This window comes from Poecilia mexicana, unplaced genomic scaffold (assembly GCF_051168715.1).
Source record: "Poecilia mexicana isolate PSO_F unplaced genomic scaffold, ASM5116871v1 scaffold_1, whole genome shotgun sequence".
Classification (NCBI taxonomy): Eukaryota; Metazoa; Chordata; class Actinopteri; order Cyprinodontiformes; family Poeciliidae; genus Poecilia; species Poecilia mexicana.
The window spans coordinates 11,316,809-11,341,768 of NW_028263370.1; the positions used below are offsets into that span (position 1 = coordinate 11,316,809).

Here is a 24,960-nt window from a genome sequence, read left to right on the forward strand (position 1 = left end):
GAGAATTTAAAGGCCGCGCAAACAATTGATCAGATAGTCAAAGAAAATAAGCACACGCTTGCCATCTGCACGTTTACCATCCTTGCCATCTGCAGCAGCTTCTGTGGAACAAAAGGCACGCATGCTACTTAGTCTATTCAAAAATCTTTTAAAAAAGTCCTTTTAGAGAAGGAAAAAGCGCTGTCTGTCTTATATTCATCGTTGATAAAATAAGAACTCACAATGAACTTTAGCTCAGTCTTATTGTGTTTTACAACAGTATTAATACTCATTGAACTGTTTCCCCCAAGTTTGTCAGAAATGTTAATTAATTTCGATAGGATTTTATGTGACAGGCCAACAAGGCTGTTTGCAGCTTTGGACAAACCACAAGTCTCACATCAAACAAGTGGAACAAGATCAGATCAGATGAAAACTTAAACTTTTTGGCCTCCGTGCAAAAAGCGACGTGTGGTAAAAAAAACAACACTGCACTTCACCTTGAACACACCTTAGCCAATGTGGAACTATGGTGGTGCCAGCATCATGCTGTGGGGAGGGTGTTTTTCCAAGCAGGGACCAGGATGCTGATTGATGGGAAAATGGATGGAGGTGAGCACCGGCCAGACCTGGAAGGAAACCAAACAGAGGCTTTAAAAGACTTGAGACTGGGGTTGAGTTTGGACAATGACCCTAAACATCCAGAGTTAATACAGAATGGCTTAGATCAAAGTGCATTTATGTGCAAATGACCTAATTAAAGTCCAGAATTAAATCTCATAGATAATCTGACCTACTCCAAAAGACCTTCAGTTGCAAACTTAGCAAACTGTGTTTCTTTAAAGTACTGAGTGCACTGTGGAGAAGTGTACTTATGAAACATGTTTTAAATATCACATAAAACTCAAGTAAAATACATCAACTTTTGTGCGTGTAATGTGACAAAAAGTGAAACGAGGCATAAAGTCCTTTCACGCCCACCGCTGGTAAGCTAGACGAAACGACCCGGCTCCAGAAAAGCTGGAGAACTTTTTTACTTTTATGGCCAGCTGATCAAACACCTGCTATGTTTAGTGCCTGACACATGTGCCATGACTGCTTCCATCTGCAAAATGGCCAAACACAAGCCATGAGTCAGTTTCGACTGCCTGCCTCGCACCTCTGCACTCCATCAGCACGCAGGAGCCGTGGGATTACAGATGGCAACGAAAAGGCAGAGAAAAGAACGGCAAAACAGAACGATGTGCTTTTCATGGCTTGATTCTTTGGTGACTTCTTTTGGGGGTTTTTTAGCAGCGCCGTTGCACTCAACATCTTTTGTACTTGTTGTGTTTGCAAGAACAGCACAACGGCAACATTTTTGACACCATGCCGTTACATATAACGGTTCTGTTATATGTAAAAAGTAACAACAACAAAAAACTGGAATTTGTTGACTTAAAAACACAGAAACAACATCATGGCACATTTTAGTTTTTAGAATACAACTGTAGCTTGTTATGATGCCACAAGCTCCACATTATGTTAATAAGTAAAGGCTACATAGGAGTGGTGTATTATTTTTTTCAGAAACATTTCCAACAAATTAAATGAGAGTTTCCACAGAATGTTTTGAAAACGCATACATACAAGGCTGACTTACATGTAAGTGAAATCTAATTATGGAACATAAAAAAGTAAATGATAATAAAAGTCAGATACAGGAGATCTTAAATTTTTTGTGGTAAGGTTTAAATTTATGAATTCAGTCAACCAACATTGCTGAAGACGTGGCAGGAATAAGAAAAATCTTTTTTGGGTTTCCCTGCTGAAGCGCCATTTTTTTCCCCCCAACAGATAAGACTCAACCACTTGCATTTTACTTTCTTAAAATGAATGTGAAAATTTTTTCTAACTTGATAGCAACATGACTATCAAGAAGTGAAGGTGAACTGGCAGAAGCGGCTTTTGACATACAGGCAGACTTTAAAAAGAAAAAAAAATCAAGCTGCATTTTAACTGTGAGGCGTTCAACTTGTTTGAGTGAGAGTTTGTTTCTAATGACTCTCCACCCACGATGGATGCTGTCGATGGTGAAGCAGAACCAATGCAAAGTTACATGCAGTCATGAAGTCGTGCTTATTTACCCCATGTGGACAACATTTCTCCGACTGCTGAGTGATGAAACTCTTTCCGTGGTTGTTGAGAGTAATGATAGCAACAGGGAATAATCGCAGCTCACATGATGAAGTGTCAAACCTACTGACTTCTATATTCTGCGTAGAAACCCAGCCAAGTTAACTTTTTGGTCGGCGCAGGACTCATGGAGGTCAAGTGTTGCGAATTCTTATCAAAAACTGATTTTAATTCTGCTCTCAGATAGAGGTTGCTGCACCAACTCGCACAGCTCTGCAGTCTATAAAAGGAGCTGATGAATAACTCAAGAGCCAAAGAAACGTCGGCATTCATTTCCGACGGCAGTTGTGGGAAACTGTGAGCAACTCCTTTGATCTTTTTCGCAGATATGTATAATTTCTTTGTCCTGGTCGGTCCTGCGCGTCAAAATAATTGAGCATAAGCCGGTTCTACGCTATGTAAATAGAGGTTTACCTAATCTCCAAGTTAATAGCTGGCTGAGAGGCAGGAGAGGCAGAAGCTGTACACTTAATGGAAAACCTGCAATGCTTTGTGCTCCAGTAATGGGAGGAGATTATCTCGCCATGCAGGGACTGGATGAATACTCCTCCACACATTTCTCACAGGCTCGCCGTCCTTCTCACACCTCTCTTCCTCGCTCACTGTGGATGTTTATTATTTATGTTACGCCCATAAATTATGTGGCGTCTCGAATTATAAATGGCATTAAGGCTGAGGGATGAATTAAAATTATTCACTTGACGTATCGGGATTTTAGCTGAATGCCACTTCTTCTTCTGACTTTTCTGACGATTGCATTTACTGTTCGCTTTTGGCAGCTTAAAGACAATCTCCCACTGTTGAGACATCCATTTGAGAGGCTTCCTAATGTTTGCTCCTGAGAAAGATCGATGCCGCAGTGCCAATGCCCAGACTTCATTCTTCAAACCCAGTTGATTAGGTTTCTTCCTGAGAACAGGCCTGGACACAGCAACCCAGATAAATCCATGACACTGTGGATAGAGAACAATGTGACTCAGCCAGAGCTTGTTGAATGGGAAGTATTACCTGCACCAGCTCCATTGTGGATCTGTGGACACGACAGCGCTCCCACTCATTCACACAACGCCGAGTGCTGGCGCAGAGCTTTCTGGGAGAGAAAAGTTTGGTGATTACTTTTTTTAACTTCACTGTTTTTGAATGCTGGAGGGATTTAGTGGAATGAATGGGTAGATTTCACAATCAGGCACGGATATTAAGATATCTGTTTAGATCAAGGGTGCCCAAGTCCAGTCCTCGAGAGCTACCATCCTGTAACTTTTAGAAGTATCCTCACTCTAACAGACCGGGATCAGCTCTAAAGAGGCCTGGTAACGAGCCAGTCATTTGATTCAGGTGTGTTGGAGCAGGGATTCATCTGAAAGTTGCAGGATGGTAGCTCTCGAGGACTGGACTAGGGCACCCCTGGTTTAGATCATTTCATGTGAACTATTTTACTTGCAGAAGGCAAGTTGTCTCCAATTTTTAGGAGTCTTATCTTACAGCTAGCAGTTTGCTGTTGAGAGTAAGATTTTGATACTAGTTAAACAGGTTATGGAGTGAAAAGATACATGGAAAGGAAAAAATGTGACTAAAAAACAGAGGGAGCAAAAAACTCAGTATAGCAGGGACAAAAACAGGCCAACTGGAAACACAGCATCATACAGAGTTTCTGCTAAAAATAAATAAAAAAATAATAGTAAATAAATACATAAATAAATAAGCAATGAGCATTACAGACAGGATATTGCAAATATACTTTTTTTAAAGATCGACTGGGAGTGATTAAAAGGATTTTAATGCTGTTGTCTGGATACATGACCAATGTGTGAGTCACAAAAAGTGAGCTGACTGAACAGCTGAATAAGTGGCTGAACAAACTGATTTTCTGTAGTATCTTCATGGTTGGAAACGTCTTATTTTATTTGGCCATTTTCTGAGTCACATGGAATATACTCCTAAAATGTGTCTTTTTGGACTGCAGTTCTAACAGGAACGAGCTGAGAATTATTATTATTCTGTATAATAATAACAACACTGAGTTAAGCAACTGTAAACAGATGTACTGAATCAGATCATCTCGGAGCACAGCACAGATTTTTCTACTGAAGCATCTCTTGCTCCCTTCCTACAGGATGGTTTTCAGGGACGCCTGCAGTGTGCTTGTCTGCTTACCATTAATTTGTGGGGCATCACTGAGCTACAACCAGAGTCAACGCTGGAAGCAGATTGGTGCAGTTTCAGCATCAGAAGATGTGACGAATACTGACCGGTTTGGATATGTTCAAGTTATTCTTTAATGTCCCCACAAACATGAGCAGCCCAGTGAATTGATTTATTTAAAACAGAACAAAAATGCACGCAGAACATGTTTTTTGTGGGGTTTTTTTTTGTAGATGCAAAATCTAAATGTGATTAAAAATTTTATTTACTGTATCTAAAGTTGCTGTTTTGTATTGATCTTGCTCATTTATTTTTATTACATGGTAAAAACGACTGCTGAGATTAGGCCTTTGAAAATAAAACAGAATATGGTAATGTCAGAATCAAAGTTCAGAACTATGTCGATTTGCAGCAAAATAGGTACAAAAATGTAAACTTACTTGAAGATTTCCTTAGGAGATTTCCTTAAAATAAGACATACTATGTCCAATTGCCACAAGTCAACATTTTATAAGGTGCTGCTAACTGTATACCTGGCAACACTAAGGCAAAGACAACAGGTAAAATAAATTCTCCTACGAGTCCTACATCAAGTCTGTAAGGTTATTTGCGGGAAACAACAGATAAATTAGCGTCATAACCAAAGACTTTCGCAGAGGAAGAATGACGGGGAACAAAGTCGAGTTGGACTTGAGTGTGAAAGCTGTCGGAAGCAAAAGTGGGTGAGTAATGACTTCAATAATACGTCTTGTGAAAAGCAGCCTTTAGGAAAATGCTTAAAAATAAACATTAGCATAAAAAGGTACTTAAATGTAAATACTGCAGTTACTGAAGCACATTTGCATGCTTCCATAGAGCTACCTGTGGAATTAACACACATAAAATCAAGTTCACTTATTGAGCTTTGATTTGACTATGATACAGTGTCCTTACGACAAAAAATGATTTGCTTATAGTTACTACCTTCGTACTTGATAGTTGCCGTTAATCAGTTTCATTCAACTGGACATGAGGTCGGCTGCAGGCCTTGGTCCTTCTCTTGCATTATTCCAGACTCCGTTTGAGTTTGGGACCTGCAATAAATTGTATTCCGTCCTCTACGAGGTCTGGGTAACGCCTGTCGGGACTGCATGTTCCCCTGAAATTGTTGGACCATGACCTCCTGTTGTTTTTCTCAACATCTTTTTGACCGTAGCGCGTTAGCAATGACGAACCCCGGTTCAGCTCCTCCAGGTAAGGGGCGTGTACTTCGGGACAAATTGCGACCGTCGATTGGTCAGTTGCTGACAAACCCACTGGAATAATGGGCTCTTTGCACCTCAGCTTCCGCGTTCGGGGTAAAGCGGCTCGATTGTTTCCGATCCAATACAAATATCATTTACACTAGATGCTTGCAGGGCTTGGCCAAGGTTTGTACATCGATCCGAAGCCCCAACAAGTCAGCTGGAGAAAGGTTTTAAGATGTTCGCCTCGTTATACATTCACTGACACGAAGGTGAGTTTTACTTAAACTTTGTGGCTAACATTAACGTTAGCTTATGCTAGTAGGCAATATTCTCGGACATTGTTCTTGTAAAATGTGCTATTTAAGTATCTAAACATTCTAATGTATTTATCTTATTTTCAAGTATATTATGTGTGTTTATTGTTGTTAGTGTCACAGACTAACGGGGAGGTTCCGGTTCGGGCTTTTTACTTCCGAAGCCTGACAAAGCTCAACAAGCCTCATAGCTTAACAGTAGCGCAGCTCTGGTGTCAGAGATCTGGTTCAGCTGTTCAGGTTCAAAGTTGCTGCTTTTAGAAAATATGACTGTGTCCCTTAATGTCTCCATGTTATTTCGTTTTATTACCTTTGCATGTTTCTTGTGAAGAGCTCAGATAGGACGGTGTTTACAGCAGTATGTACAGGCGGATCAGTTGCTCGGCTGTCTGGCTCTGGTCTGCTCTCTCGTTCCCATAAACTCTTTCAGGCTGAATATAGAAGTGATTCCATGGAAATAACTCAGGGAGGCTCCTTTATTTACCATCCGTATCCCCGGTAGTTTTAGGCTGATCCGGAGTGAAGTGAAGGCTGCAAACTTTGCTGTGCGGCGTTAGCTGGTAGCGACAGATATTTACAAGCCATCTTCTTAATTAAGGATCGCTTGGAAATTAACGAAAACTTAAAAGCCCATTATATTAGGAAGACAACAATGTTAATACTATTGTTTTTTTGCATCTGAAATACGAATTAGTCTTTTCTACCAGTCATGGTAACTCAAAGCGGAAAAAAGTGAGCCGCATTAGCTCCTGGAGATGTGACGTCAACGCCTTAGGTGCAAAGAGCCCATTGACAGATGACGTCATGTCGACATGCAGGGACTTTTCTGTGAGGTTTTGCTGCAACCTCAAAATGTTTTGATGTTTTGACAAAAAATAACCTTTATCATCTCAATAGTTAAAAAAAAAAATTGAATTTTTGTATGTTATATATTATCTATTCCGTTCAATGCAACACACAATGTTTGCTAGGATGTTTGAATAGATTTTTCAAGTAGTTCTCATCTACAACTTTAATCAAGCAGTTAGGAGCGTTGATTCCTATATGAATTGAAAACTGAAATTCCTTTTCTCTTGTTTACACAACATATGTGCAGCATAACTGTCTTGCACAGATGGTAACTAGATCTCATTTAAAAATTACTTTATTCTGTATGTGTGATCTTAAGTCCACAAAACAATTCAAAATGGAAACCCCTGCCTGTGGTTATGAATAAATAAGCCGAATATGCTTCTGTCAAGATACCAGCATGGATATGTAATTTTATTTTCTTCTAAAGTTAATGAGCCCCTCAGCAGTACATAAGAAACTTATAATTTGAAAGAAAAATAATAATACTGAAAACATCATGTGAAACCTGTCCTGGCACAGACTTTTGTATGTCTGTGGTGACATACAAAGACATGTATGTCACCAAATGGTAAGCTTGTCTGCTTACCATTAATTTGTGGTAAGCAGACAAAATCTATGATTTTTTTTTAATCATGGATTTGCAGCTGTCTGAGAGCAGCTGGTGTTAGCTGAGCACAGGTAAGCATATGTGACATATGAAATGATCCCCTGATCTGACTCTGATTTCACTCATGTGAGCAGAAGCAAGGTGTGCTCTGCAACTACTTCTGCCTGCATTTCCAATCATTCAGTGTCTGTAATTCAAGTCTAAAGCACCTTCTTCTAGATGGATGGTTGGAGGTTGGTAGACTGAGAGTCCATCTATCTCTTTCCAAGCCATTTAAGCTCTCACATTCGCTTTGCAACTGAATGTAATTGTGTAATGGTCTGTTAACACAGTATTGATGAGGTTATGAAGTGGTAATGAGAAGCTCAAAGTAAATGCATGTGTTTACGCAATGGAGCAATAGAGCCCCCCTAAACTGCCTCACCTCCCCACCATCTCTACTGGAAAGCTATTAATATAATTGACTGGGCTTGCTATTATTAACTGTAACACACTCATTTGTTCCTCTGATTACAGCTCTGATTGGTGTTTCTTAAATATTTTTCTGGTGAACCCACCAACCTACTTTTGGGTCAGGAACATCACAGAACGTTGATTAGGGCAGGGATTTTCCAACATTTCTATACCAGTATTTCAATAAATAAATTAAATACACCTATTAAGATGACCATGATATTCTGCAAACTTCTCAATTTACCAACTTTTGATTGGTACACCGATGTGAAAACTTACTAAACCTCATTCCTTACCTTAAAAGCCCTGCCAGAATGAGCTATAAGCTGTAACAATTGCTGTGTTTTTCCTCTTTGACACTTTCTAAATCGTCTAATTCCAACATCTCTGATTCATTTCATCAGTGCGGCAGGTGGCACTTGCTACGATGAAAGCTGCTACAGTTGGACACAAGTGCACACAAACAGACAAATATACTCATCTGATATTGGCCGTAGTAACAGCCAACACAAAGCAGCCTGCGTAATTTAATAGCTGGCAGTGTTTATTTTTTTTTCTTTTTTCTTTTTCTTTTTCCAGCTCAGTCAACATGACGGATTTAATTTCCCCTTTCTGTCCTTCACTTTGTGTTTTTCATGTTTCGTTTTATCCTGGAGCAATATTTCCTTTTGTGTGTGCTCAGTGTTCTCCTATCCACTCTCCTCCCCCAGTATGGCACACGTCTGTCTATCTCTGTGTTTTTTGTCTCAGGCTGGTGTCGCTCTGGATTTCTGTCTGCAAAAATGCTGTTTTTCCCTCCTCATCTCTTTTTGGTACACCTGCCTCACACACACACACCTCATCCACACAAATCCAGTGCCCCCCTCACCCCACCTTACCACCCCTGCTCACCTTCCCGTCCACCCACTTTGCATGTCCCAGCCTTTTCAACTCCCCACTGCTACCCAGCCCACCCTCCACATCTCTTGCTCTTGCAAATGTCTTTGCTGCTGAGAAAGTGAGTGGCCAAGTCGTATGCACAGCCTGAAAGCCACTGATGAGGATTTCAACCAGATACGTCAAAACCACAGGGGAAGGAAAAGAGGGAGGAGAGAGAACGATGAACAGAGACGGGGAGGGAGAAAAGAGAGAGCGGGAGAGAGAGAGAGAGAGCGTACGGAAGGGTATATTGACTCAGAGCTGGTCTGCATGCTCCACAGAGTGTGAGAGACAGAGGATGTGAAAGCAGGCAAGATGGAGCACTGGCACAGATGAAGACTGTCCCTGGGTAGGTGGACGGCTGTCTCCTTGAGTGGGTGCGAGCGTGTCTGGAAGTGTGAGTACACATGTCTGCATGTCTCTAAATGGAAAGAACGGATCTGAAGAAGTTTGCTAAACGGCATGCAGACGTACAGATGTACCAAGTGGCGGGTCCTGGTGTTGTTACATAACAATGAATGAATGAATGAATGAATGGTGCAGATGTGAGCAGACACTCTGGGGTCCTTGTCTTTGACGAGTCTTCACACGTGCGCTCGTGCAACAGAAGTGTTGCTCAGCATAGTCAAAAAGGTGGGGCATGCTGGTAGAGTTTTCACTTGTGTCTGTACGGTGGTGTGTATCTAGAGATGATCTCAGTTAATAGAAACACGCGCAGGGGAGGTTTTTGACAAACTGAGGGAAGAGTGAAGGAACGTGAGGGAGAAAAATTTTGTTGCACTTTCAGCAACAAACTGTAGATGTGAGTCCAAACCTTTCTGTCTGAACTTATGCAATTACACTTTTGTAATATGGATGGAAACTCCATGCTGATACCACAGATATAAGAATTTACATGGGAGACGACTAAATGTTGTAATAACAATAATAATAATTGTATTTTTCAGGCTAAAGATACATCAATTTTAGTGAGTCTTTGAAATGGCAGTTTTTGCTAAGAAGGCATGGTTTAGGAAAATACCATGCATTCTGTAGTTATGTGTCATCAGCACTTCTTCAGCCAAAGAACTGGAAGAAGTTTTTAACATGATGTGTGTTTTCATTGCCAAGATACAGTTCTAATAATGAGCCATACCCACTAATCACTATAAGACAAAAAGATGGCATTACTTTCCATCCAAATAGCATGCAAATGTGGATTAAAAGTGAAAAGATGCCCACATAAAGATGTATAAGTTATGAGCAACACAAATATTTTTCACAAATCTGAGATTTTCTGTTGTCTTTACACCTCCTACATGCCAACTGAGTTTTTTGGTGACAAAAGCTAAGGTCTTAAAAAAGCTTCCCAAAGTGGAAATAAAAAAAATATCTCTATATATATTTATGGGATAACAGTGTGGACTGAATCTCATCCATTTGCCATTGAGTACCTCAGTAGCTTTGGCCATTCCTGCAGCCATTTCATGAGTCAATCACAAGTCAAATCCTTCCCACCAGAATGACGTTTGTATCTGCTTCGGCGGCAAATGATCTCAGGAATCCTCTGTCCTACTCAAAGGCTACTGTAAGAAAATGTGGTTATGCTTCTCCAATAAATAGTATCTGTTAGCAGTTGGTTGTTTAGATTTATGTTATTTTAACCAGGAGTCCCAATTTATTATGTTTCATGGAATCAAGTGGCCCAAACAAGGACCATATACAGTGGAATGTGAAAAGAAAAATGCACGCACCTCTTTTCCTCACTGTCTGAAGTTAAATCAGACCAAACGTCTCTTGTTTTAGGTCAGAATTACCAAACGTTTTTCTATTTGCTAAATTACACATTAATGAAAGAAAGAATATGTCAGAGATGCATTCCTCGATGTCTTCAGTATCAGAAGTTTCTATTTCTTAACTATTTTTGCCAAAGTCAGATGAAATCAACCAGGATGTAGGTAGAGAATTATGGAGCTGCATAAGTCTGGTTCATTCTTTTGGAAAAAAAAAAATGTCCAGATGCTGAAAGGGACCATGTTTGGTGCTCATGTGAGAATGAGACGGCAAACAAACCTGACCCATTTACGCCAATTCTGTCAGGAGGGCTGAGCCACAACTCCAGCAAACTAGTGAGAAGCTTGTGGGAGGAGACCCAAAATGTTTGATTTGTGCCGTACAGTTTTAAAAGTATTGCTACCAAATACAGAGGAAGGGTACGCTCATTTCTGAAGACATAAATAAATAAATCTCTGATATGTTCTCTCTTTCTTGTTATTATGACTTTTAACCCTTGGCATCAGAGAGTCAGACAGTTGTGAGTTAAATCCAACTTTCCGCAGCCACATTTTAAAGTGCCTTGATCAAGAGACTGACCTTTGATTTGATAGAAATGTGTAAATGCAGAGAAGTGATTAAGACCCTTTGAAACACCTTGAGAAAAAGTGTTTCAATATGTTCAATAAATCAAACTCTTTGAGATAAATAAGTTCAACCATTTATCTCTGTAATTCATGAAAATGCTTAACTACAGAGAATAACAAATAGATACACAAAAGCTTCAATTTATTGTAACAACAATGGAAGGGATAGATAAAACAAACAAAAAAAAACAATGGTGTTATCGGGCAGTATGAACCCAGTGGCATCTAGATCTTTTGAAACATTGAGGCCTGCTTAATGAACGCCCGCAACAGCTTTCTGTGCTGGAGTCCTTAACAACAGTGGACCAATTTTCTTTCACATCTGTGCAAGTTTGACCTGAATCTGCTTCCCTTAAACTTCCAATCTATGCTCAAGATGATATTTGTCTAAAAGGAAAGTGAAAGGAATTGTCCTGCTTGGTGAGACTTGGTAACCCAGACGTTGAGAGTATCCAGCTGGCTTCATCGTTCAAAGTTCCCATCACTCTCAGGGTTCAGATTTACATAAGCAGGGCTGCTATACGACGGCGCCACCGACCACCATCAGCAGGCAGGACGACTGAGACAGGCAGTGTTTGAACTGACAGCCCATCAGTCATAGAACAGAGGGAGGAGGCAGGAGCAGCCATTGAGAACCCAAACATGCACAGGGAGAACATGCAGGAAGACCCATGGTCAGGATTTGAACTCAAAACCTTCTTGCTGGCAGCCAGTAGTGCTACCTGCTGTGCCACCATACAGACCCTTATTGGCTTCATTTAGAGGAGAAACACGACTGGTCTGTCAAATATTAATGTCCTGTTTAAACATTGATTTTTAGCTATGGACTTAAAGCAGGGGTTTAAAAACTTTTCAGTACTGTAAAAAAAAAAAAAGCATGGCCAACACAGAAATGACATCCAAGGACATCTGATGTTTGCAGGAATTACTTAGACAGCAATTTTTCCCACTCTTTCAATTCATATTAAATAATCTTTTACCAATTAGCTTCTTGTGTAATATGAAGAATAAAGTTTCAAATAAGGCCTTTTATTTGAGTGCAAACAAACCCATAAAAACCTCCAGGATGATAAATAAAAAGAAGATAAATGTAAGAAATCCAAAATGAACTCCAAAAGCGCTAAGCATCATCGGTCCCGCGCTGTCGCTAATGAGCAGTGACGTGATGGACACATGCACCATATTAAAAGAATGACAGACCGCCCACCTCTTAGAGGTGTTGACGTAGTCACTGTTACAGTAAATGACTCCGGTGGTTCATAAAGTGCCTGTTGAATCATTGCGAGGAAAATAGGAGGAGACAGCATTTGGTATAATGACGGTACAGTCCTGTTACTGTTCTGGTGCTCCATTTAGTGATAAATCTGTAAAAGACTGGTCTTAAATTGTATTATGTAAATACTGCTCTGGGTGGTTTTTTTATTTGCAGATGAGAAGGAGATGAGTAAAAGAGAGCGATGGGAGAGGGATTAAAGTGAAGTGCAGAGGCACACGTGACATCATTCGTTCGTACTTCACAGCAATACATTTGAATATTCACTCAGCGCCCAGACTTGGTGTGCTGACACCATGTGTGAGTCACACTTGAAGTGCCAAAGGTTCTGGCGTATTCTATTTTGGCTTTTGAGATTGAATCTGAGAATGAAAACAGATGCATATTTAGAGTTTTTTTTTTCTTTCCTCTCCAAGATGCTTGATATGAGTGTGAATTTCAGCATATTGCTCTACAGATGAGTTGCTACAGCTGTAAAAACCGACAGAAAGCTGTGAATTCACAGGAACGTTTTGATCTGGCTACGTCGTCATTCTTTGTTTTGTTTTTTCCCCCACATCGTTCATTTCCTCTCCTCCTGATCTTCATTTTTAGTCCCGCTTGACAGTCCAGATGAGTCTCTCAAAGCCCCCGCCACCACCCTCCACCTCCCACCTGGCTATCCCCCCCGCCTCCACGCCCAGCCCTTCCTCGTCCGCCACCTCCCCCTCGTCTACGCCCCACTCGGCAGCTCCTCCTCCCCCCTCGCCCGTCAAGATCTCTATGCAGGAGCATTTTGCCATCAATGTGTGCCCGGGGCCCATCCTCCCCATCCCACAGATCTCAGACTTCTTTCCCCGTTTTCACGACTACCCCTGCACTCCACCGCCGCCCAGGGAGAAGAAGATCCTGAAGGAGGAGACATTCAACGGGGAGACGGGTGGAGGGTTCAAGGATGGAGAGAGGAGAGGGGAGAACGACGGAGACAGGGAGGAGGTGTTCGACTCGGATGACGATGACAGTGAGTTGTCATCATCTCAAAATCAGTCTGCTAATCAATCAGTGGATGAATTCTTCAGAAAACAGGAATGTTTCTGTAAATTTCACGATTACAATTCACTTAACATCAGTCAAACATAATTAGATTTCAACTGAACATGATAAAATTATTGAGATCTAGTACTAGAAACAAAAGTCATGGTAGATTATTGATCTACCATGACTTCCTCTTAGCAAAACAAATTTAACAGTACAAAAAATCTCAAATTATACCTCACAACAGCAGAATACAGAGAAAAAATGCTCAGAGAGTTACTGCAACTGACTGAAGATCTAACTTATCAAGCATTTATTGGTCCATCAGGAGCCTAACCTGCCCTGGATTTAGAACCAAATTGGATGAAAGGAAGGCTGAATAAAAGTTTTTTTTTAAGAAAAGTGGTGCTCAAGTGCAATTTTGAAATCCCAAAAATCTTGTGAGAACTTTACAAAAAAAAAAAAAAAGACTGAACAAAGTATAAGATTACAAACAAAAACATTCATTAGAAACTAATCTCATGATGGATCTGGTACCTGGGATAAAGGTTCCTCTCTCAGCAGTGTTTCCTTTTTGGGGAGGAATTGTCATGAAGTGTTGATTAGCCGATCACAGAGGGATATGTGGCAAACGTACATCCTAAACAAAACAGTTCTTAAAAATGAAGGATCAAATCAGGAATTACAACAATACTACAGCCTCCGAGGATAAAACTTGTGCTGAATGTTTAAAACTCTTTCATCTGAAAGTTAAAACAGGGCAACTTTTTTCAGCAGTGGACTGAACGTGCTCCTGTTTGCTCTACTTCAATTTGTGCGTCTTTCTTTTGAACGTAAACATGGAGTTTTTTGTGGAGTGAGGCACTTTTTTCTGCACTCTTTATGTGACAATGATTTATTACAAAAGGTTGCAGAGGAGGGACTCTAGTTTCTGCTCACTCACAAACAGTAATCAGACAAGACAGATCAATTCATATAAGGCAGTGTTATGTTTTTAAGAAGCCATCTGCTGCAAACATGACTCAGAGCTTTTCGAGTTTTCTTCTGCGCGACTGACCGTGTCTGCGCTTCCGACTGACAGTAATTGGAGTGTTTTTGTTGTGTTTTCCAGCGTACCTGGGAACGCTGGAGTTCAGCCTGCTCTTTGATCAAGAGAACAACTGCCTCCACTGCACCATTCACAAGGCAAAGGTACGCTCGGTGTTCAATACGCTCTTCATATAAACAGATCGTCGGAGCGTGTGCGTAATCATCCTTGAAAGCCCGTTGAAAAACAGCTCTTTTGCATTTGAGCGAGACGTCACGCCGCTGTCTCGCAGGCTTTATGAGGAAACGTTTCCACCACACGCGGCGTCAGCTCGTCAGCCCGACACAACAGGGAAAGGTTGGGTAATGTGGCTAGGTTGCTCATGCAGAGACACAAGGACACGAGCCGTCCACAAGCTACATACTTCATGCTGTCACATGATGTTAATTATGTAAATCTTGACTGGAGAGTTCCTTCAAGGCGAGTGGAAAACACAAGCGGAGTAAGAAAGAGCCCGGAGGCAAAAGGAGGAACGAGTCCATTCGAAGTGGTCGGCCGTATTTGCCGTCTTATGCTGACCCTGTCACTTGTGTGAGGAGTCTTTAGGGGCACAGTGATGTCACCTTTGATCTTACATGTGCATGTGTCTGTGTATGCCTGTGTCCACAGGGTCTGAAAGCAATGGACTCCAACGGGCTGGCAGATCCATACGTCAAGCTCCATCTTCTCCCAGGAGCCAGCAAGGTCACTGCTCCAACCTTACCTTAACAGCAATTAATGTGACATGATTCCAAACTGGGCCATCCAGTACACCCGTGCTCAGAGTCACATCCGAAGCAAAACAGTTCATTTATACTGAATCATTTGCAATCAACAATCCAACTGTAAATTAGCTTTTTGTTATTGTTTTAGCAATGAATAATTAAAGACATCAAATAGAAGGGCTGGTGTAATTAAAAACCCTGAGCTCTTTCAGTCAGTTATTACAGTCATGTTAAATAATCACACTTCTGTTTGTTTTGCTCACCTGGTTTTCGTTTCACAAATGCAAATGCAATTATCTAATTAACAGATAATCATTGCAGACTGACTTGTCCTTTAAATGTCAGCAATAAACAGCAAATGATAATGAGGATCGGTCAACCGTAGAAATAAAATGCGCAAATTACAAAACTTGTTCACGGATCACGTTTGCACCTTACAGAATTACTGTAAGTTTTGGAAGTGAGGTTTTGTAAAGTGAGCTTATTGGGAAAGAAATTAAATCCTCAGAGGAGTAGTTTTACAGAAATTCACTCCAAAATGACAGAACAAATCTCGTATCCTTGTGATTAAAGAATACAACACGTTCACTCGGCTGTAACTTAAAGCAGAGGCTAAGAGAGTGGTGGTCATTTCATCTCGTTACAGTTGATTTTTACCTGACATTATTAGGTATGAAACGGAGTTGGAATTTAATTGGATAAATCATCAATCATGCACCAATGCAGATCAGCCAGTGAGACATTTCATACTAATTCGAAAACTTTTAGCAGTTTTCTATAATTCTTTTATGGTTTTCTGTCAGAAATAGATAATTGCTTAATCTTATTTTGGTTTAATAAGGATTCGTAATTAGTCATCATGTATGAGCTTTAACTGCCCCAAATGTAAAACAGAACCAAAATGAATGTAAATAAGGTCTAATAGGTGTTCTCAGAAGATAACAGATTATTACATTAAAATAAGTTATAGGTGATATTTTACCATTTTAATGAACAGCTCCATAACTTATAACACAAATTTGATACAGTTTAACTTAATTACACTCGGAAAAAATAAAAAATAAAAAAATAAATATTGGTTTCCTTATTGGCACAAAAAGGAAGTGGCACAAGACAAAGTGACCAGGCCTCATATAAAACAGGAATGAATTTGAAAACTAACCTGGAGCCAAAAGAAAAACATTGAATTGTTGCAGAAATGAAAACAAAAATGTTCAGTTGTGTCTTGTAACGCACTACTTCCAAACCCATTTGCTGTGAATGTGTTAGCCTCAAAACTGGTGGGAAAAAGTTTAATATTTTTGTAATGGTGTCATCATTTGCCTGCTGGTTTTGAAAATGCTAAATTTGCTCTCAGTCCCTTTTTAAAACTCTGCCTTCCCAGGTGTTTACCTGCCATGAAAGGGTTTTCACAAGGGTGTCAAGCATTCACGAAAACATGACACCGAGTTAAATTCAGCCTTTTACTTGGATGCCACTTGGCAGGAGTTCACCCAGTCCTCCGCTTTATCGAGCCTAAACACGTTATGGTCGGCTGCCCTGCTCTTGTCTCATTTTCAGCTCAAGCAGCGAGAAAGATAAAGCTTGCCACAACATTGGCAGCAGCAGCGGCGGCAGCAGCGCCCCTATTCCCCCCCGGGTTGCGGCAGGGTACAACCTGTTGTCAGCCATTTCAGCTCTAGGCTGACTCGGACCGGCGGGGGTTATGGTAGGTGCGAGGGACGCCGAGTTACGTTAAGGTTAAGCAAAGAGCATGACTGAACTCTGAGGTGTGAAAAGCAAGAAAGAAACAAACTAAACCTGTAGGTTTGTGACGCGCCACGCTTCCGGGTGCACCGCTATCGGCCCTCTCTCTCTCTCCACTTTCCAACAAGATATCTCTGCTTCCTTCGCGCCATCTGTTTTTGCCCCTCTCTGACCTTGAAATACCAACAGTGTGCAGAGGAGAGGGAGAGTAGGGGGAGTAGGGGGGCAACTGAGTGGGAGGGGAGAGAGAGAGAGGAGGGGGGAGAAGGGGGACAGAGACAGACGAGGGGAGGACAGCAGCAGGTGGTTGTCATGGAAACAGGGAGGATTGTTACACGGCTCACGTCAACAGGCGAGTGTTGATGGAGGAGGGGATGGTGGTCGGGGTGGAGGGAAAGGTGGTGTTGCTGGTTGGAGGGGCACGAATGAGTCGGTGAAGTGACAACGAACCAGTGTTTGCAAAAAAAAAAAAAAAAAATCAGCAGACCAGACGGAGTGCTGCTGATGGAGCGCGTCACTTGAGGTGAGCATGACGGACACTCCACTCGCATCCACCTCCCGTCCACTCTGTGTGCGCACTTTGCGATGACTAATCCAAGTCCAGCATCCATAAAAAAAAAAAAAAAAAAGCTCTCAAGAAATTGTTTTGCATCTCCTGTGACCACCCCCCTTCACCCACCGCCTTTCCCCTTCGTCCCATTCGTCTCCCATTTGCGGGGTTCCTTCATTAGGGAACGGTCAAGCATGTTGTCTTGTGATGTACGACACTCAGTGCAACACATGCGCTGTGTGACCTTGCGTGTGTGCGTGCAAACACATGCTAAGGATTTAGTCACAGCCACGCAGAGAAGCTAACCCCTCCTTCCTCCATTCTTCTCCACCACCGCCTCTCTCCTTTCTTGCATAAACACTGGCACAGTGATACTCGGTGCCACCACGGTCTCTGGTATTTTTCATGCTCCCATCCCGGGCGGAAGATGCACACTCACAGCCGGGGTCTGCTCATCACAGCTCCAGGGTGGAAGGTCTGAGTAAGGAAGTCTGTGAGATAAATAAGTAAAAAAAAATTAAAAAAAAATCAAGCAGACAGATGGAGAAAAGGGAAGAATTTGTTATGGACAGATGGAAGGTTAGCGATGAAACATTTAGGAACAGATGCAAATCACCAGAACAGAGGGAGAATAGAGGCTGAAAAGGACAGGGAACTGGTGTTTCTGCAAGATATTTGTGAAGAAAACCTCAATCAAATGATGAAGATTTCTGGAGAACGAGCAGATCCTCGTGCTGCTTTCATTAATCACTGAGACAAATAATATGAATGAAAAATGTTTTTCTCCCCAGCGAGGGGCTGGCTTTAACTGATAAGCAAAGAAGTTTTCCGGAGAAGGAAAAATAAAAGACCAACAATAAAGAGAGGGACGTTATGTGAAAAGGAGAGAGAAAGGAGGAAAAGGCAGCATTGACAGAACAATAGGATGCAAGAGGACAAAAACAGCAAAAAGATGTCAGGCAGGGTTCAGCATCTGGCCCTGAGGCACTGGAGCAGGAGGCTGACGGTGGCAGAGAGGGAGAAGGAGAGCAGGGCTGGGGCGTTTGTTTTTAGAGATTCTGACATCAGCAGGAGTCGCATAAAAAAAGGATGGGTGGCGTCTCTTACGTTAGTTGGCACATAAATCATTTATTTGACCCAATATCTCTTATAAATTGTATTACGTGAATACATACAGACTGTAGACTGTTTAAACATGTCACCTTGATCATACATGGACATTGTATTTACATTGTGCTGCATGTTTTAAATGCTTCCCTACTCCAGATCAATGGATTGAATTGACTTCATTATCTCTTTGACATGCCTCCAATTGATGCACAAGCATGTTAATCACCCATTCATTTAAGCCTGTGTACAACAGCAGAAAAGCACCAGAAACACATAGGACAGTGAGTCCACCCTCTGCAATGCATTCTCTGTATTGGTTTGCAATTGAATTACTTGCAAGAAGTCAAGTAATTGTATTATTCTATCAACGTTAGAGGATAAGCAGTTCCACTGCCCCGCAGAAAGATGTTGCCACCACTGTGCTTGACAGGCGGTACGATGGTCTTTGACTTTAAAGCCTTACTTTGACCCTCACAAATGTATTTCTTCAGTTGGAAAAGCTATATTTCTGATGAAGTTTTGGATTTTCTTGTAGGATTAGTATTCTGGGTGATGTAAAGCTTGCTTTAATGTGAGAAGCACTTTCAACTTGAACCTTGTGATTTATGGAGATCTTACTCAATTAGCTTTTTTTTTTTCTTGAGGGTGACAATTGCGGTCTAATGGTTAAATGTGAGTAGACCCATGGGCGTTCCCATGGAATAATGATCAATATTTGGAAAAGATAGAGCAAGGAACAGCCTTCCCAAAGCTCTGACCTCAACCATATTGAAAATCTTTAGACTGTGCTTAAAAGCCTAGTCATATCTGAAGTCTCAGAATTACCAAAGAAGCTGGAAACTCCAAAAAGTACGTGACCCCAGCGCAATTTTCTAAGGAACAGTGTTGGTGGAGGTGTATTTAAATTTTTATTATTAACTTTGTTTGAGATCCGTGTTTGGTTTAAAGAAAATCTGTGCGCCCAGTTCATGTTTTTTAAATTAACTGGAGTTGTGCGTTATATTTTAGTTCCACCCTGAAAAATAACGGCTCAAATGCATTCATCTTAATTGTCAAAATTCAATATGATTTTCATGGCCTTTTGGTGTGCATGTAAACCTTTCAGTTTCTTTGCTATTCTCTTTTTACATCTCTATTTTCATAACAAATTGCATCAAATGTTAATTATGGTGAATTGGAAAATAAGGAAGTTATAGTATGTGAACATGCAGACGCAGTGTCAGATCTTATTTTTATTTCAGGGTGTGTCACTGAAAACTCATTTAATAGTCAAAAAATTAAATGCTATATCCAAGAAGACAATTTCACAATTTCCTCTGTTGTATTATTGAAACAAGATTTTGTAATTATATTGTAAAGGTGAACATCTGACCCTAGACCTTTGAGAAAATTAAATTATGTGAATCAATAAAAGTGCAAATAATAATTCAAATGAAAGCAGTGTTGGAAACTGGACGAGAGAGTACAAGCTTTATCAACTGATGAACCCACTTGGTCATGTGAAAAACTTTCATAATGATTGTGCTGCACTTTTTAATTAGCTGCCACGTTTAGTTTTATTTGAAACAGCGTTTTTGTAGCTCTTAGCTAGAGCTCACTTTTATGTCGCATGATAGAAATGAGACATGAGGGACGCCTTGCATCGTCTCCTTCAGTTTCAGCAGATGTTAGCAATTTCCTCAGGGAATGAGATAAATTACATCCTATTCACTCTTTTTTTAACCATCCTTCTTCTTTATTTTTTAAAAATGTTTTCACACTGTTTGGATGAATATTTATTTCCTTTCCGCTACCATAATCTGATAAGTCTGATCCAATTGGCCACAACTACTACTCCTCCTCGCTCTTCTTCTTTTTTTTTTTTTTTTCCAGATCTGTCAAATTCTCTGACTCACTCTCTCTCTCCCTTTTGCTTTTCCTCTGCAGGCAAACAAGCTACGCACAAAAACTCTGAAAAACACCCTGAACCCAGTGTGGAATGAAACGCTGGTGTATCACGGGATCACAGGAGCTGACATGACCACCAAAACGCTCAGGTGGGTTCTTGACTTTGAATTTCATTCTAGTTGGCGAAGTTCTCCAGAAAGCCGACAAACCAAACTTCTCATCCCCCAATGAGCTTTAAACAGCTCTCTGTCCTTCCCACTTGGAAGTGCATGTAATTGTTATAGTCAAGCAGAACAAAGGAACTGTTCCACTTCTTGTACTTCAATGCTTCTTTTTTTTTTTTTTGCTATTGTGAGTGATAGACTAACACTGAATGTCCAAATGATCTTAGAAGCTAAGTTGTAAGGAGCTTTTTTCCCCCCATGTAGGGTCACAGAGTCTCTAAAATAACAGAATCTAGCTGCATTTAATTTAATTTCAATGTAAACACAGCAAATCTGAAATGACCTCAGACAATTGTTATGAGAACATGAGAGGACAAACATTGTCATGGATAACAAGGAACACAGTGAACAGGTCTGAGATAAGCTCATGGATAAGGATGAGGGTTTGAGTAAACAACATAATACATTTCATTGACCAATAGTCAATGGAAAACATGCAAGATTACGGCAAAACCTCAAATATGCCAAAGCATCAGTATCATCTTTATCAGTGTCCCCATAGCAACATTTTCATTGGGGGGAGAAAAAAAATTTAAAACAGACACAATCACACAACAATACTGTCAAAAAAACATGGCTGTCCACCGAGACTGAACAGCTCAGGTGGGAGTCTCTTCTGACGGAAACATTACTAGTTTTACACTCGAGGATCTGTCGGTTTTGCAACAGTGTCAGAAAGACGAGCCAGGCAGGACAAAACAACAAGCAAGTAGAAAAGATACTCGGGTCATTTGAGACTGACTGGCCTGTACACCAAACTGTGTGTGTGCTGAAACTCCAATTTAGATTCAGAAATTGAATCATTTTACAAAAAAGAATAGACATAATGTCACCTTAGATGTACAAAGCTGGTGGAGACATTCCCCAAAGGATTTGCCATTGACTTTGCAACAAAAGAATGTTGACTAATGCATTCTCAATAATTTTTGTAAAGTTTGTTGAAGTATTGTTTTAAATAGTTTAAGGTTAATGAATACATTTTTCAATGCTGAGGTGTTGGCCATACCACGAGTTTCCGCTGCCTCCTCCCTCCACACAGCACTCTCCACGTGAAGCGATTCAGGTCAAACGTAGCCATCTTGGCCCAAAAAAATGTTACGCCGCTCCGCTCATCATGCATTGGTACGTTGATTCAGAGGCACAGTCACGCATGCATTTTGTTTGTACTGAATGCAATCAGTGTCAGTTTACTAAGCCCATTTATAACAGGGCCGGATGTTTGTCCTGAGGAAAGACGACGCCGACGCTCGCACGCGTGCACACTCACACACATGGACAGATCCCATCCAAATACAAATGTAGGCAGTCAGGTGTGTGACAAGCCTCTTGGGTGCGCGTCAAGGGCAATCACTGGAAGGAAAGAACATACATGGCCCCTCCTCCTTACGTCCTGAAAGCCCACACACAAACCACACGTGTCCTTGAGGTGTATACATTAGCAAAAAAACATTTTCTCTCATCCTCACTCACAGCAAGATATTCCCTTCAGACGAGAGAAACCCAACTAACCCCTGCTCAAGGACACAGCCTGCAGCCACGAACCAGCCTGAGAGGGCTCTGCGTTGCCAAGATGAGCAATAGCAGGAGCAAGAGATGAGGAGACACAGAAATGGTTGTCAAGATCAACAACGATTCAGAAGATAAAGTGGGATTTGAGTTGACTTACACATAAGACACAACAGAAAAGTGAAGTAGGTAGAACAAGAGGAAGGAAGATGACAAAACCACGGGATGATTCAAAACACGGGAGTCGGATGAAAAAAAGAAGAAAGGAGATGATTCACTGTTCTGGGTTTAAAGAGATGCTGCTGAAGTGGAGTTTACTCTAAAAAGACATCAAAAAGCTTAATGAATGAGGACAATGAGAAAGCGCGCGAGCCGGAGTGAATTACGAGCTCGCTGACGGCCGAGAGAAAAGAGAAGAAGCGGCAGACACAGAAAACGTAGGAGAAGGAAGCGTGGTCTGCCACGACAGTTTGGCCCGTGAATGGAGGGGTGAGCTCACCAAATCATGGGGAGCGACCAGGGAAATGAGATACTAATAGGGGTCCCCAGAGTGATGTTTACTCTCTGGGTTGTTGCCCCGGAGGATAAAACTGTGTTGGTCCCAGCAGAGCAGCAGAGGTGGGGGATGCTCTTTGATCTCTGTGTGCACAGCTGAGCAGCAGGACTCAGCCCAGTCGCTTTGTAGGCCCACCTGACAGATTTTACAAGCTCGTGTGCTTGTGGTTCTTGGAGTGAATTCTAGTTCAACACAGTGGAATCAGGATTTGGTCAAGGCGAGGTTCTAATAGGTGTATTAGTATTCTGTCGTTACAAAGTTTATGACCTCTTGAAATTCATACACGGTTTAACACAGCGAATTGTATCGGCTTAAGTAGCTCCAGCTGCAGCTCTTCACCAAACAGCTGGAAGCCCTGACAGTCTACTATCTGGTGCTGAACACTCTGTACGGCTGGTTATCAGAGTTTTTTTTATTTTTATTTTTTTATGCAAATACTGTTTCCAATTGCTGCAAGAATTTAGTGGAATATGTAGCGAGAAGAAACGGGTGAAGTTATGTTGTGGTCAGTTAAATGGTGAGCTAAAGCCAGCTCTATTTTGGGAAATGGGAACAGATTTTGATAATGATTACGTGTTAGAACATCCTTTTTTTTTATTCACTTGGGTTATCTTGATGGAAAAATAAAAATAAAAAAAATCCGTATTTGTATTGTGTTCTACGGAAGCGCATTGCTATCACGCAGGAAAAAAAAAATTTCGAGCGCTATCACGTTATAACGTGATACGTATCTCGTTAAAACGTGATACGTATGTCGTTAAAACGTGATACGTATCTCGTTAAAACGTGATACGTATGTCGTTAAAACGTGATACGTATGTCGTTAAAACGTGATAGTTATCTCGTTAAAACGTGATACGTATGTCGTTAAAACGTGATAGTTATCTCGTTAAAACGTGATACGTATGTCGTTAAAACGTGATACGTATCTCGTTAAAACGTGATACGTATGTCGTTAAAACGTGATACGTATGTCGTTAAAACGTGATAGTTATCTCGTTAAAACGTGATACGTATGTCGTTAAAACGTGATAGTTATCTCGTTAAAACGTGATACGTATGTCGTTAAAACGTGATAGTTATCTCGTTAAAACGTGATATTTATCTTGTTAAAACATGATAATTTTAGGTCCAGGAAGTGGCGGTATTATGCTAGGCTAGTACAGTGGCTAACATGAATTGGTCAGGTTTCCTTTCATGTTTGGTCTACAACATGTAGAGATACGGATGCTGCTTTGCACTGTGGTTAAAGCCATTAATAGCATGCGTACTCTGAGCAGGATCCTAAACAGAACGGGACTGCACCGAAGGAAACGTCAGTCCGGTCCTCTAGCTGTAGCGGCGTTCCTGACTGGATCGAAGCTCAAGTTGGCTTCCGATTGTAGCTTCTGATTTGGGAAATGGCTAAAGGGAGATTATAACGGAGGCTCAGACGTATTTGCTGAACAGTTTCTGTTCAGATTTGTTTTAACAGTACACCAGCTGAACAACGGCAACGGCTGTTCGTAACCAAGCAACCGAAATCAACAGAAGGCTCAATAGTGGCAAAAGACAAAACTAGATCCTGTTAAGCATTCTTCAAAATAAAAGACTTCCTCTCTCCAAAATAAATCATACAGAAAGCTTTGAATTTAATTATTTTTCACGTCACCTTTTGGAATTGTGTACAATCAAGTTAAATTCGGTGAATAATAATAATCATGTAAATTATACTTAACATATGACTTGACATATGACTGTAAATAAGTAACTAATCATGGAAATTATATTTAACATATAAATGTTAAGAAATAATTTGTTCTGCTTTAAAAACTAACATACATCGACACTTCAAATCTGGAGTAGATTATTCTAATCTACGCTAATGGCAGAATATTTCAAACCTAGTTTGTGATTTGTGAAATCTTTATCTGAATTGAAACCTCAGCAATGAGAGATTTAAAAATATGTTTGCATCTGGAATGCATTAGAAATAAACTCCTATCACATTTACAATATTTGTTATTATTTTAACCTTCTGTTTTCTTTCACTTTTTTGTCCTAGAGCACCTGCCTTTTTGTGTGGCTTACAAGGATCCATCAGCTGGGATAATAATGCCAACAACTTTTCAGATTCCGATTTATAGTGATGCAACGTAGCATCAGAGATGAATAATCTATTCCAGATCAGAAGTGTCTAAGTATGTTAGCTTTAAAAGTTTAATAGTTAAAGATGCTACTCATCTCCTTAATTGGTCA

General features: G+C 40.8%; 1 protein-coding gene across 1 annotated transcript in view; it reads left to right on the forward strand.

Moving 5' to 3' along the window:
- Positions 1–12,937: 12,937 nt before the first annotated feature.
- The window catches only part of doc2g (double C2-like domains, gamma), a 40,732-nt gene continuing 28,709 nt past the window's right edge, over positions 12,938–24,960 (forward strand). The window contains exons 1-4 of the mRNA XM_014996556.2: positions 12,938–13,338; positions 14,464–14,543; positions 15,049–15,123; positions 20,476–20,585. Of these exons, the coding sequence (XP_014852042.1) occupies positions 12,951–13,338; positions 14,464–14,543; positions 15,049–15,123; positions 20,476–20,585 (653 nt within the window). The 5' untranslated portion in view covers positions 12,938–12,950. The remainder of the gene's footprint in view (positions 13,339–14,463; positions 14,544–15,048; positions 15,124–20,475; positions 20,586–24,960) is intronic.